General features: G+C 39.3%; 1 protein-coding gene across 2 annotated transcripts; it reads right to left on the reverse strand.

Annotated features, from left to right (window-relative positions):
• Positions 1 to 2,567: 2,567 nt before the first annotated feature.
• Positions 2,568 to 7,943, reverse strand: LOC145493385 (cytosolic Fe-S cluster assembly factor NUBP2 homolog). 2 transcript variants are annotated; one of them, XR_014050125.1, is made up of 6 exons: positions 7,043 to 7,943; positions 6,608 to 6,756; positions 5,931 to 6,019; positions 4,951 to 5,060; positions 4,307 to 4,608; positions 2,568 to 3,767 (listed from the first exon to the last, which is right to left on the reverse strand). XR_014050125.1 is itself a non-coding variant. In XM_081472846.1 (5 exons), exons 3-5 carry the CDS (start codon positions 4,984 to 4,986, stop codon positions 3,661 to 3,663), a joined length of 213 nt encoding a protein of 70 aa, XP_081328972.1. In that variant the 5' UTR covers positions 4,987 to 5,060; positions 5,931 to 6,019; positions 6,608 to 7,941; the 3' UTR covers positions 2,568 to 3,660. The 2 variants fall into 2 exon arrangements, 1 of the variants encoding a protein (XP_081328972.1); XM_081472846.1 differs by having other exon boundaries at positions 4,307 to 4,376; positions 6,608 to 7,941.
• Positions 7,944 to 12,571: the final 4,628 nt, after the last annotated feature.

Genomic DNA, 12,571 nt, shown 5'->3' on the forward strand with positions numbered 1-12,571 from the left:
CGGAGTGGATTTAAAGTTGGCTTTTTAATTACCGGACATAAAGAAAGCATTGCAGTTTATTGCTCTCTTATCTCCCGAGCGCCCTTGAATAGGACGCTGGCCAAAATAGCAGTTGATAAAACAGAAAGATCTGAAAAGGCATTTAATACTGTCGTGGAGTTCAAGTCCGCGCAAGGCAGGTTGTTGATTCCTGCTCAAATTACCAAGGCCCCGTCCACAGTACGCCGGGAGAATTTGAAATCGCAGCTTCATTTCTACGGTCAGGCCTACGGTCCACGCTAATCCGTCACAAAAACGGAGCTCTTCAAACCGGAGGAATTTGAAAACGCCAGCTTTGCGTTTGAGTGTGGACGGGAAACATTTTGAAAACAGAGCTTTTCGAAAACGATGACGTCATGATAATAAAGTGATTTCCCTGCCTGAGTTTTCCTCAAAGACGAATCCAAAATGAACGGTGATTGTTGCGTTTTCAAATTCCTCTGGCGTAGTGTGGAAGGAAAACATTTGATACGTTTTCAGATTGAAACCTCCGCTTTCAAATTCCTTCGGCCTTGTGTCAAGTGTCAAGTGTTATCTGTCAAGTGGTCGCTTTCGTGAGGTGAATAAGAAAAGAAACTTTCAAACTTTTAGCCGTAAAAGTGGTCGTGGTCGCTTACGAGAGGTGGTCGCTTACAAGAGGTTCCAAATATAGTGATTTGACTGGGAAACTTTTGGTACTTTGGAAAACTGGTCGCTGACGAGAGGTGGTCGCAACTGGAGGTTCCGCTGTAGTTCTGTTAGTCTATTTAAACAAAGCCCTATTTAATCAAGAGTCTATGTGTTTGGGAACACTAGTAAAACAGCAACACTACTTGACATACGGTACTTATAAAATAAGTAAGACCATAGCGACCTCCTCTAAAGTATTTACAGCCCCCCTCCCCTACTATTTTTCCACATTTCCGATGGAAGACCTGGCGCCCATTTAAAGCCTCAAGTTAGCTAGACTGCAAAACAGTCGTAGTTTGCGAACGCGAGCGACGTGAGCGGTATTTGAACGAAAGGTCTGGAGCGAGTGTAGAAACGGTGAGGGAGGCTGAGGAGAGACGACCTGGCTCGTGTGCTTCCCGCGCGAGGATCACGCTTACGGCGCTTTGCGCCTTCCGAAAAAGCTCGAATAGGGAAGAAAACACGACTGCTTTGCAGTCTACAAGTTAGCCAAGATTACCACGTCTCCAATTGTTTCTTGTAAATCAAACTCGCAATATCTCTTATTTTTGCCTCAAAAATACACCAATTTTGAACCACTGAGGCAAAAATTTTCAAGCAGGACTTAAGAAAGAACATTCTATTCAGGCGCTTCAATGTTACTAGCATCCGCCATTTTGGAAAGTTGCTGCTTTAGCGCTTTTAGTAATAAAGAATGCATTTTTCGAGTGGGAAATCCACGATCTGAATTGTTTCTGGCATAGAACTGTGAATTGCTTCAAGAAATAGCGAGGAAAACACAGGGCTAAGCCAAACAAGCTATGAATATTTCCAAATATACCTACATTTTTTAAGTGCCTTCATATTTTCTAAATATCTCGGAAACTTCTAAATATCCTAAAAAGTATCCGAATATTTGTGGAAAGGCCTACTTTGACGCAACACAGTGTTTCTTTCGTTTTGCAACAGATTCCTTGCGCGTTCAAAGAAATAAACTTGCGTCTCCCATAAATTGACAAAAGTTTTTCTGCAACTGACTTTTTTCACAGAAAAGGCTCTCAAGCGTTGGGAAGGGTAATGTGACAAGGAAACTTCCCAAACTCTGCAGATTTCATGGCAATTTATGAAATTTATAGTTTTTCGTTTGTTTGATTGTTTCAAGTCTCAAGTTAGGTAACGCTGTTTACTTTCAATAATGTCTTCTTGTTTGAATGGGTTTTGAAATCGTGTTTTTGAAATTTCAAGTGGTTTTGTGGAATATCAAAACCGAAAAAAATTACCTAACGATCATTGGTGGCAACTGAATCAGACTATGCTATTGCGTTACGATGTCATAATTAAAATGGTTCTAGTTATAAAACGAGTCAGAACAATTATCCAGAATCAACACCAATCTGCCGTTTACCGTTAGCTACCATTGCAGACTGCATGATGTTTAGCTGTCTTGCTGGGAACAGTTCCATGTAGTTCTAATAAACAAAGTCACTGATCGATTGTTTAAATCAAACCTTGATAAAAGTAGTCTTGATGTCCCTTTTTCTAAGGTAAAACAAATACTTAAGTTGTTCTCTTTTTCGCTGTTTAACCTTGTCATAACTGTTAAGAAGAGTCCACTGAGTGCTGCTGCCTTTAGGGGCTTTTAATCCACAAAAAAATAACTCTTGTATTGTCACGCTTGCGCACTAGCACACCAAATATAAAAAATTGAAAATCTGGCTTCCCGCGTTAATTTTTCTTACGCATAAAACTAACTCAAACGTCGATTATTCACGTGAACCCATTGTCAGTCCCTTCTTACACTCCATCTTTACAGGAAACGTTGGAAAAACTAGTTGATGCAATTCTAACAATCAGAAAATACCACGCAGATAACTGAGGCAGTACCAATTGTATCTATTTCCATTCTTTTTTTTTCATTGATCTTTCAACTGCAACATTTTATGAGTTTCCGAACAAGGACTCTTAGTTATGTTATCAGCCATGTAAAATTATGATTTGCAACTATCTGGATTAGGAAAGACCTCATTCAAATTATTTTTCTGATTGTAAATCGTTTCTGGAACAGTCTGCCTGTCAAAATCACTATAGTACAATCATTGAACGTCATCTTGATAGGGAAAAACTGCATTCAAATCTTATTTCAACACACAGTTACACTAATATATACAACTACAAAACTAGTTTCGTTTATGACCTCTTAACTTGGTCCCGATAACAGATTGAAATCCAAGGTGACCTCACATAACCAGGCATGAAATGTAAACCTTGATACCACATGCTAAACCAATAATTTTCATTTTTATAATTTCTACTTATTTATTTATTTACTTGTTTATTTCTATCTAATTATTATTATTGTTTCTATCTGGTTATATTATTGTCAGTTGTTATTATTCTGTATCAAGTTCTATTTTTCGTGCATGGTTACATGAAGTCACCCCAAATTCAAATCTGTAGTGTCGACCAGCTGAAGAGGTCACAGACAAAACAAGTCTTGAAGTCGCACATACTGTGTAACTATGTATCAAAGGAAAATTCGAACGAAGCTTTCCCCAAATCAAGATGCTGTCTAGTAATCATACTTTCTTGCTTTAACAAGTAGCACTTTGTGAAGGAGGCTATTGTGCATGGTTTATATGCTCCCACAACAATGCAATGCTTCATTTAAGTGAGTGGCAAAAGTGTCCATAGAGGACATTTTCAGTACCATGTTCAAACTGCTAAATAAAAAATCCTTCACTGTCCTTCATTTCTTTTGACATCAGAGCTCTGAGAATTTGTGGGTACATGAAGACAATATCTTCCAGTTGATCAATGCTGTAATTCTCATCACTAGTTTGATTGATAAGAGACTGGCACTGTAAGGAGAAACCAGTGGTTGATCACTTAGCCATCTCAGTTGCATTTGTCCTGTCCTTGTTCCTTCAATCACTGATCTCCCATTGCTTTCCATTTGTAACAGTTTGGAAGTGATTACAGTATGTTTACTGCATTTAATGTTGGTGAGTTAGGAAACAAGTCAATAAAGGCTTGGCCGTCTTCTAAGGATTGTGTTAGACTGGGATCCAGTGGAATAGAACCTACAACAAGGAGAAAAATTGTTCTTTCAAGATATCAAAGCAAGATATAGCTAGAAACTGTGGAAAGGGGTTGATTTCAATGTCAAATCTAACACATCACATCAGTGAGAATTTTCTGCAATTTGCAAAGACCCCTAGACTAGATCACAAACAATCTGGTCTGCTATGTGATAAGCTTAACACAACAAAGAATTTGATTGATATCAGTGGCAGATCCAGACCTTGAACTAAGGGGGGAGGGGAGGTTGCTTGCCCTGCCGGCTTTTCTCCTTGCGCCATTTTCTTTTGTCTTAACCAAACTAAGGGGGGACCAGGCCCCTCCCCTAGATCCACCACTGGACATTCCTTAAGCTTCCAGCAAATGAGACCTTTGCATTTCCAGACAATCTACTTCACTGCTTGTTTTTTTTTTCTTATACCAATATAGACAAGTGCAATAAATGGGTGAAAAGACCATTTTCCACAAACATGATCTAGATTGCCCCTAACCCCTCTATCCCTCTTCCTGCGTAGTCAAAGATATAAATATGTATTTTTACCTAAAAATGGAACATTGCAGCTATTTGCCAAGGCTTCATCTCCAACTTTGGAAAACACATTTGTGCATTCCTAAAAGAAAGAAAGTGGAATACAATTACATACTATGAAGATGAAAGTACACTATAACAGTCAGTCAAAAATACAACAAGTCATAGTGTATTAAATATATTTTTAAATATCATGTAAAGGAACAGCCTCCTCCAAACATGCATTTTGCACAGACTTGTCAGACAATGTTTCCTCCCAGCTGTTGTAGGTGTGCAGCGAAAGGTCTTAAACCACTGACCCCATTTCACTGACCCTATTTAAGGATGAAGCAAATGAAACTGATACAATACTAGATATAATATTGCTGCCCCCAAGAAAGAAAATTAACTACTGTTTCCTCACTATCAATAAAGCCTAATTAAAGCTACCTTTAGCTAGAAAAAAATTTTGAGGTTTCCTACATTTCAAACTAAGGTAATTTTGTGTGTGCACTACAAAAAATGACTTGAACAATGTGTGGTGGAATAGCTCCTCGAAGTGATTTCAGGATAGTTTCACTAATGACGAGACACTCAGATCTAGCTTTGATTAACAAGCTTAACCAGGTCAAGGTAAGTCAAAAAAATATGAGTAAAGAGCATAAAGGAATAAATACCATTTTTCTTAGCTCCTTTCCATGCAAGGGCATCATCTCTGTTATTTAACAAGAAACCAATTGATATAACAGCCAGTCGTTGGTCATTGTCTGCGTAAACTGGAACCCAACTAAAAAAAAAGGTTCAGGTGATCTTTAGAAAATACTCGTAAACATCTTAAAAAAATTAAAAAGTGAAGTATGGATATGAAAAGTATGATAATTAAGATGGATTCTGCTCAAAGTACAAGCAATGAGTGCAAAAATTATTTACCTAAAATCTACTCACAGGATGGTAACTTTTTGAATACTATTTAAAACATCTCACTGTATTTTATTTCTCTCTAATAGGTGACCCCACGATCCCCAAGCATCCTCGAGAAAGTTAATGTCAAACCTCGTAAGAGTGCTTAATGCATGTGTTATTGTGTTTTCAACTAATGTGAAACGTCAGGTTTAATTGAAATATGGATAACTTCAAGTTCAAATTTTCTCTCAAGGGGTCAGCTTGAGAGCTGAAATCTCAATACTTTCTTCTTACCTTTATTCAAAATATTACTATGCTATGAGGTTGTTTTGGTAACTTTATTTTTGCCATTATTGGCAGCTTGAATGTTTTGCGGAAATCATCTTAATACACAGGAGCATTTTATACGGCAAAATAATTTTGCAAATAATACAAATTTTGTGAATTGAAGAACTTCCCAAGATCTAGCAAGTTCACCCACAAAAGTTCCAAGGAAGTGGGGTAGTGGCCCCTGACAGACCAGCATTTCATGCAGGAGAAGCTGCAATACTTTAAGTCAGTTTGTTGCTATCACACTGGAGATAAGGAACTCTCCTGTTAATGAGCCACTAAAGTTCATAGACACTCTTTTACTATTACATATCAAACACAAGTATAAGTGTTGTTACATGATGTACATTAAAGTATATGCACAATTTAGTGAATGGCTCCCATGAAATGGCTTCAGAAGACAATCCTTTGTGTTATGACTTACCCAGCAGAACACTAGTGTATATATTTTCCCTCTACATTCATCATCCTTGGAATACTTGGTCCACCTAAGTCATCATCCAGTATGCCAATCTGGAAGACAAAGAGATAACACAAAGATTAGCCATTTATTGTGATCAAGGTAGTACTGCTGTAAAAATATATTCTTGAAGACACTTCTCTGTTACCAGTGGGAGATCCACAGGTTTTCACCGGGGTAACTCTAGGGGGGTGGGGGGGGGGGGAAAGAAAGACAGAAGGTGCTTGGGGGAGGGCAAAGTGGCCATTTTGGTCTCCCAACTAGTTTAGCTTTTTAGTTATTTTGGGTGTCCCACTACTGTATGTACTGTACTGTTTATTTATTTATTTATAATTATAATCTTGTAAATTCTTTTAGTTGTTTACAGTAGTAGAAATAAACTGTTGTTGTTGTTGTTGTTTGAATCCAAGATGGTATTTTTTCCCCAAGTGTCACCAGTTCACATATCATAAGGCCAATACTGTAAATATTCTGATAATAAATCTCTCTCCCAAACAAACCCGAAAACAAGACCAAAACATAGAAGATCGTCTGATAAAGCTTAACCGCCAACCCGCAACCCCTCCCCCTGCGTCTTTATTATGTGGGTAAATATAGAAATGTAAACCATAAGTCAACAGAACGCAAAGATTTCAGCTTACCTTCTTTCCTTTGTTATAAAGAGTCCATGCTATCTGTGTCGTAACTGTACTTTTGCCACCTTGTCCTTTTACCGGCCGCGGATAAAACTAGAAATCACGTGCATGCTTAATAGATTTTAACACTTCTTCAAGAGTTTGCTCCGACTGACCTGAAATTTACGAACAAAAACCACAATGTAACTAGAATTACATTCAGCGCCTTTGCTCTACTTGCCTACTCGGACTCAAGGGACAGTTCAAACAATGCCGCAAGTACTGTGACTGGGCATATTTTCCAGCCCTTTTCCGCAGAGAAAGCTGAAATTGTATTCGAAAAAAAAAAACATAAAAGGACTTATACTTCGGCCTAGTTTTACTTTGAAGAAAACAGAATAAATACACCCTTTGTGCAAACAGCAATTTGTAACACATTCGTTGCACTTCCACTGTACTCACCGTCCGCCATCTTGAATTTGAGACGGAAACTGCTGGTCTTCCTCTCGTACAGTCGGCTCAAGAGGCTTTCCCTCTGCTCGCGCTTGGAACCCAGAGGAGGTTGGCCCCGCGACGAACTGCGTTATGCTAGGAACCTGTACGAACACCTGTACCTGTAGGCTGAAAGGTCATCCTCGAAGACCCAGGGGCAGTTAGGCGACGCGATATTTTCGGACGAAAGCTTACATCATGAAGTAAACTTTCGCCCGAAAATATTGCGTCGTCCCGACTGACTGCCCCTGGGTCTCCGAGGATGCTGAAAGGTTGGCCTGAAATGTGAGACATCTTCCGCCTTCAGCCTAATCGCCCAGGGATTAAGCTGAGGGTGGGAGATGACTGGCATTTCAGGCTACTGAAAGATATGTACAAAATCACAAATGAAATGAGGGACCGCGGATGGGAAGGAAGGGCTATAGCTCTACCACTTTTTTTGCTTGAGTTGAGTTTCAAGTTAGGGCTCCAGGTCACAAGAATAATGTACCAATTTTGCTTCTGGAAAGTAACAAAATGGCGGAAAAGTGACCCCTAATCGAATAATTATATCCCGCAAGTCATTTGAATTTTTTTCGGTATAAACATAAGCCTTTAGGCGAGTGTGTATACCAAGAAAATACAAGTGTCTCGTGGGATATTCCAAGGCATACCTCTCGAAGGCGACAGACAGTGCTCGACTTATCGAAATAGTCAGATTACCGAGGATGTTCGAAATTTCCCAGGTTACCGAAGATGTTCTATTTGCCGAATTAGTCGGATTTCCGAGGATTGTGTTCTTTGGCAGTTCGTAATCGATTTTCCGAACTAGTTGGGTTTCCGAAGATACTCTGCACATGCTTCGACAGAGCTCGACGTGCCGAAATAGCGGATTTCCGAAGATGTTCGACACTGTTCGATTTTTCCAGGGGTTACCGAAGATGTTACATTTGCCGAATTAGTCGAATTTCCGAGAATTGTCTTGTTTGGGAGTATACTCGTTTTTTGCGAATTACTCGGCTTCTCGCAGAGGTTTCCGAAGGTTACCGAAGATGTTCTTTTGGCCAAATTAGTCGGATTTCCAAATGTTGACTTCTTCGGCGATGTTTGATTTGTCAGATAAGTCATATTTCAGAAGATATTCTGTGCATGCTTTGACAGTGCTCGATTTGCCGATTTAGTCGGTTTTCGAAGATGTTCAACAATGTTCGATTTTCCCAGAGGTTATCAAAGATTAACGAAGATGCTCTTTTCGCCGAACTAGGCGGATTTCCAATATATTAACTTCTTCGACAGCGCTCGATTTGCCGAATTAGTCAGATGACCGAAGATGAGTGGAGTTTGCCGATTAGATTTAGATGTTCGACAACGTTCCATTTTTCTCGGAGGTTATCCAAGATGTCCGAAGTATTCCGAAGGTCACAAAAGATCGGACGAGTAAATAATGAATGATACCGTGAATGAGTTCCTGTTCTACAATGAGTTGAGGCATAGTTCGGAGGATTCAAACTCCCATAACAACACTTCGATTGAGTCTGGAAAAAACGTGGTATAAGCCCGATCAAAAGTTAGAAATAGTCATAGAGAGCTATTTTCAGGCATTTAAAGACTCTACAGCCCTAAATTGCTTGACGTAGCCACACATAGGCCTATATACCTCCACATAACAATACATTTTCATACAATTGAGCTGATACAGCCCTACAGAGAGCCCTACATCTTTCTGATAGCAACACAATAATAATGAATCGAGGAAATGATAAAACAAAACAAAACAAAACATAGTCCTTAATAAACTCATATAACCATATGCAGTTGTATAACCAAACTTTAAGCTTGGTTACATTTCAAAAAATAACTTTAGAGTACATTGTCATTCAAAACCTTACAAAGTCCTACAGGACGATACGTAATTAGATATTCCCTATTGTTTTACATAGTCCTACACCACATATATTTAATTACATATATAGGTTATTGACTAAGGGTAAGATCAAGAGGGTTGGATATTAGCGAAGTTCTTTGTTCGTCGAGGCCGGAAAATCGCACAGGCTTCGTCGTAGAGAACAATGATCCTGAGGATGCAGCAAGCAAGTTTTTCCTGTCTTACGTAATTCATAACAAGTCAATAAACTGTATACAAACAACAAAAGAAAATAATTAGTATTTTAACTACAACCCCACAAATTTTAGCGTAACTCCAGCACTGTCCATAAATTTTCTTTTCATGCCAAGTGAAGAAGTTCTTTTCCTTCTCGATTTGCCTAATAACTAAATATTTCTTCTTCATGCAGTGCATGCTAACTCGTGCTTGATCGCACAATGTGATATTGTGTCCACATTTCTTCCTTCCTTCAAGTTTTTGAGAAGTATAACTCGCTCTCGAAAAACCCAGATCAAGTGTTTATTCATTCTTTTAGAATTTTGACTGCAAAAAAAAACAACAACAACAACGAACGAACAAAAAAAAAAAAAAACAGAAACGGCAACCTGCAATCCCGGCTTGAATACAGACACAGCCCTCAGGGGTCCATATGAGCCAGAAGCGCTGAGGCGAGTTACAGGCCCGACCAGAGATCAACCACCCTATTCCGACACTCCATCCAGACTCATGTTTCCAGTGGATTGTCGCATGGTACTCATGATACCTGCGTGCTGTGTCCAACAGGATAGGTTCTGAATTACGCGGCACAGAAGGCCTAGTCGACTTCTCGACTGCAATCACTCCTCTGGACGTGAAAGTAAAACAAGCACTAAGAGGAGCGCGCGAAACCCTCCACCCAGCTTAGGAATGCGTGATTGCCGTCTGCGATCATTCCGATTTCAAAGTGGCCGTTTGATTAGGTCATTTTAGCACTGATCTCGGATTTTTTCCAGAAACAAGTCGATACCTATGTTATATATTTACTTATCGTTACCAGAATTGTTCATAGCCGGGTTGTTCTCCAGCAAATCTTTTCCGCTTGCCTTCCAACTTGAAGGTTCTCTCAAATTTCCTGTTTCCTTGCATTCCGATCTCATCGAGACATTTCTCCGCCCAGGAATCACTCCAGATTTTCCATAGAATGGATTCTTGTAAGTCACAGCTGCACCAAGCTCATGATCAGTAGACTGCTGCGACACCAATATACATGTGATGTACGTACTACATAGTAATCAGCGCTTCAAGGGCTAATCTAGAGAAAAGTAGGAGTTTAGATTAATAATTCACAAAGGAAAACTAAGTTTAACAGTTTTATAATTACATGTTGCCTTCGGTATCTTCAGTCGTGTCTTACCACAAAGAGTTTTTTTATGAAAAATAAAACATATTTACGAAAAGTGTGAGGGTAAATGTGTGAGAGTCATCTCCTCGGATAAAGTAACTGCTTTCCATACATTCGATTTCTAACTCAAGCATTTTGATATAATTTTCAGGTCCGATGGTATTAAGGTTTTTCTAGGAAAATTAACCATCGAATTTTTGCTGGCACACTGAATTGTTGTTGAGCCCGAAAGTCACTAAGATCGTTTAGCCTCTTTTAAAATATCATACGAGCAGTACAATGTCCAGAAATGGTACTAGAATGAAGTTCAATCTATTTGCTGATTATGTAGAACGAGAAACTCTTACTTACCTCTAAGAAGGCTTTCCATTGCCCTGCCTCTCTTATCTGTCTCCGCATATTTCAACATTGTGACTGTATCTAAATGTCTCACCGGTGAAGAAGGAATTATATTGCGGATTACATCCGTTCAGGACCGTTTATCCTGTTTGTCGGTTGCCACTAAGGATTAGCACAGCACAATTCTGAAATGTCCTAAATTGTCAGTACCACAGAGCCCAGCAATGCTTGAATCAAACCGTTTGAAGGAACGTTACCATCTTGTCAAGCGAGCTTTCAGTCTCATGGCTTCATGAAACTTGTTCACGTGAAATGGCGATCTTGCTCAATGTCTCAGAACAAAACTCGCTGTATCCTTTTAAAGCTTCGTTCGCGTTGGTGAAAGTCAGCAAACTTGACGCGAAGTGGATACAGCTCAAACTGAACTAAACGTCGGTTGAGAAAATTTGAAAATGAAATTTGGCTAAGGTGCGCATGGACAAAGGAAACTGCGTCGTTAATTTTGAATTTCATTATCAAATGTGTGAATTTCTTGCGCATATCAAGGAATTAATAATAAGTTTTGTAAAGTATCAAATCAGGGCATTTAAGTTTTCATTGCATCTTTTGCATAACAGGTAAAGTAATACTTTAGAGACTAGGATTGTCTCTTAATTCCCTTGGCGTTAGTTTTAAAAATATACTGGTGCATTTTTTCATCTCGCTTTTGGCCGCATCGCATTATGTTGGTTTTCCCGCGCTTAAAAGTGCGGGAAAACGGGAGTTGAAGCCGTGGCGTTGCCACTAAAGTCCAGCAGCCAAACGCAGATTTTTAGCATTACCTTGCAAGTACTTCCACACAAAGTTTTTTGGCAAATAATTATAGTACTATGAAGGGTCTTTCATAATCCGTCTGATGCCACCTCGCGAGCAGGGAGTCTTTTAGTGGATCTGGGCTCCCTGTGGTTTAACTCGGTCAATCTCTCAGTGCTTGGTCTTTGATTCATTTTGCACCGTTCTGCAGACTTTTTTTGCAAATTCATGTTTTTTGCTGCATCGTGCAATTTATCCATCGCGTATGGCATTAAAAATCTTTTAAAAAAATCCAAGTTTAACCATTTTATCCATGGACTAGGGACTAGTACACAGGTCACCCGGTCATTTAAAAGATGACTGCCTTCACTTCACTGTCATGACTGTAAGTATTTCGATAAAATTTGTCCTATCAGAAGCTTATAACCTAGACTAGGTGATATTCTTCTGGCCATCATGAACAAAATGTCTATGTCCACACGGCCGTGCGTATGTAAGATAAAGTGTACAGTTTCAATTTAGCTGCAAAATTTCCGCCGAGTTTAGTACAAGTGAAGATTATTCTGAACAATCCAAACTACCTCTTCGAACCTTTGACTTTTGCAAAGCTAAGATGTTTACTTAAACGTGAGTATTTTGACTTTGTTGGTCTACATTTTCATCGAGTATTTTTGACTTCGTCTGCCTACATTTTCATTATAATTAATTCGAAGAAGCGTATTTTTCATTGACAATCTTAGAAACCATGTTAAGCGTTTTCGCTCAACCGTTGCTCAACTGATTGTGGCGTGTTAGGATCCTAATGACCTTTGTCTTTCTTCACCGTGCATTGTGAGAACTTTGTAGTCAATCACAAATAAAACATGTTTTAGCGCGCAAGTTGTTGTCGCCATGTTATAAAAGAATTGGTTCATGCTTTTAGCAGTGCGGATATCGAGTTATGGATGCACTTGGGAAGTTTGGAGAGCACTCAAGAAGCTAGAGTTACTCTCGGCTGTCGCCTCGAGCACCTCTTACGCTTCTTTCGTGCTTTCCAAACTTCCCGCGTGCATCCATTACTCGATATACGCACGCTAAGCATGAACCAATTCTTAAATGCACAACCGTCGAATATTTGCAACTG

This window comes from Orbicella franksi, chromosome 7, assembly GCF_964199315.1.
Source record: "Orbicella franksi chromosome 7, jaOrbFran1.1, whole genome shotgun sequence".
Classification (NCBI taxonomy): Eukaryota; Metazoa; Cnidaria; class Anthozoa; order Scleractinia; family Merulinidae; genus Orbicella; species Orbicella franksi.

Excerpts from the sequence above, each read along its gene's own strand:
- LOC145493385 (XM_081472846.1), bottom strand. The coding sequence starts at position 4,986 with ATGATGCCCTTGCATGGAAAGGAGCTAAGAAAAATG. Across the intron at positions 4,377-4,950 it reads GAAAGGAGCTAAGAAAAATG|GAATGCACAAATGTGTTTTC; the intron begins GTATTTATTCCT and ends TCTTTCTTTTAG. Across the intron at positions 3,768-4,306 it reads CTGCAATGTTCCATTTTTAG|GTTCTATTCCACTGGATCCC; the intron begins GTAAAAATACAT and ends TCCTTGTTGTAG.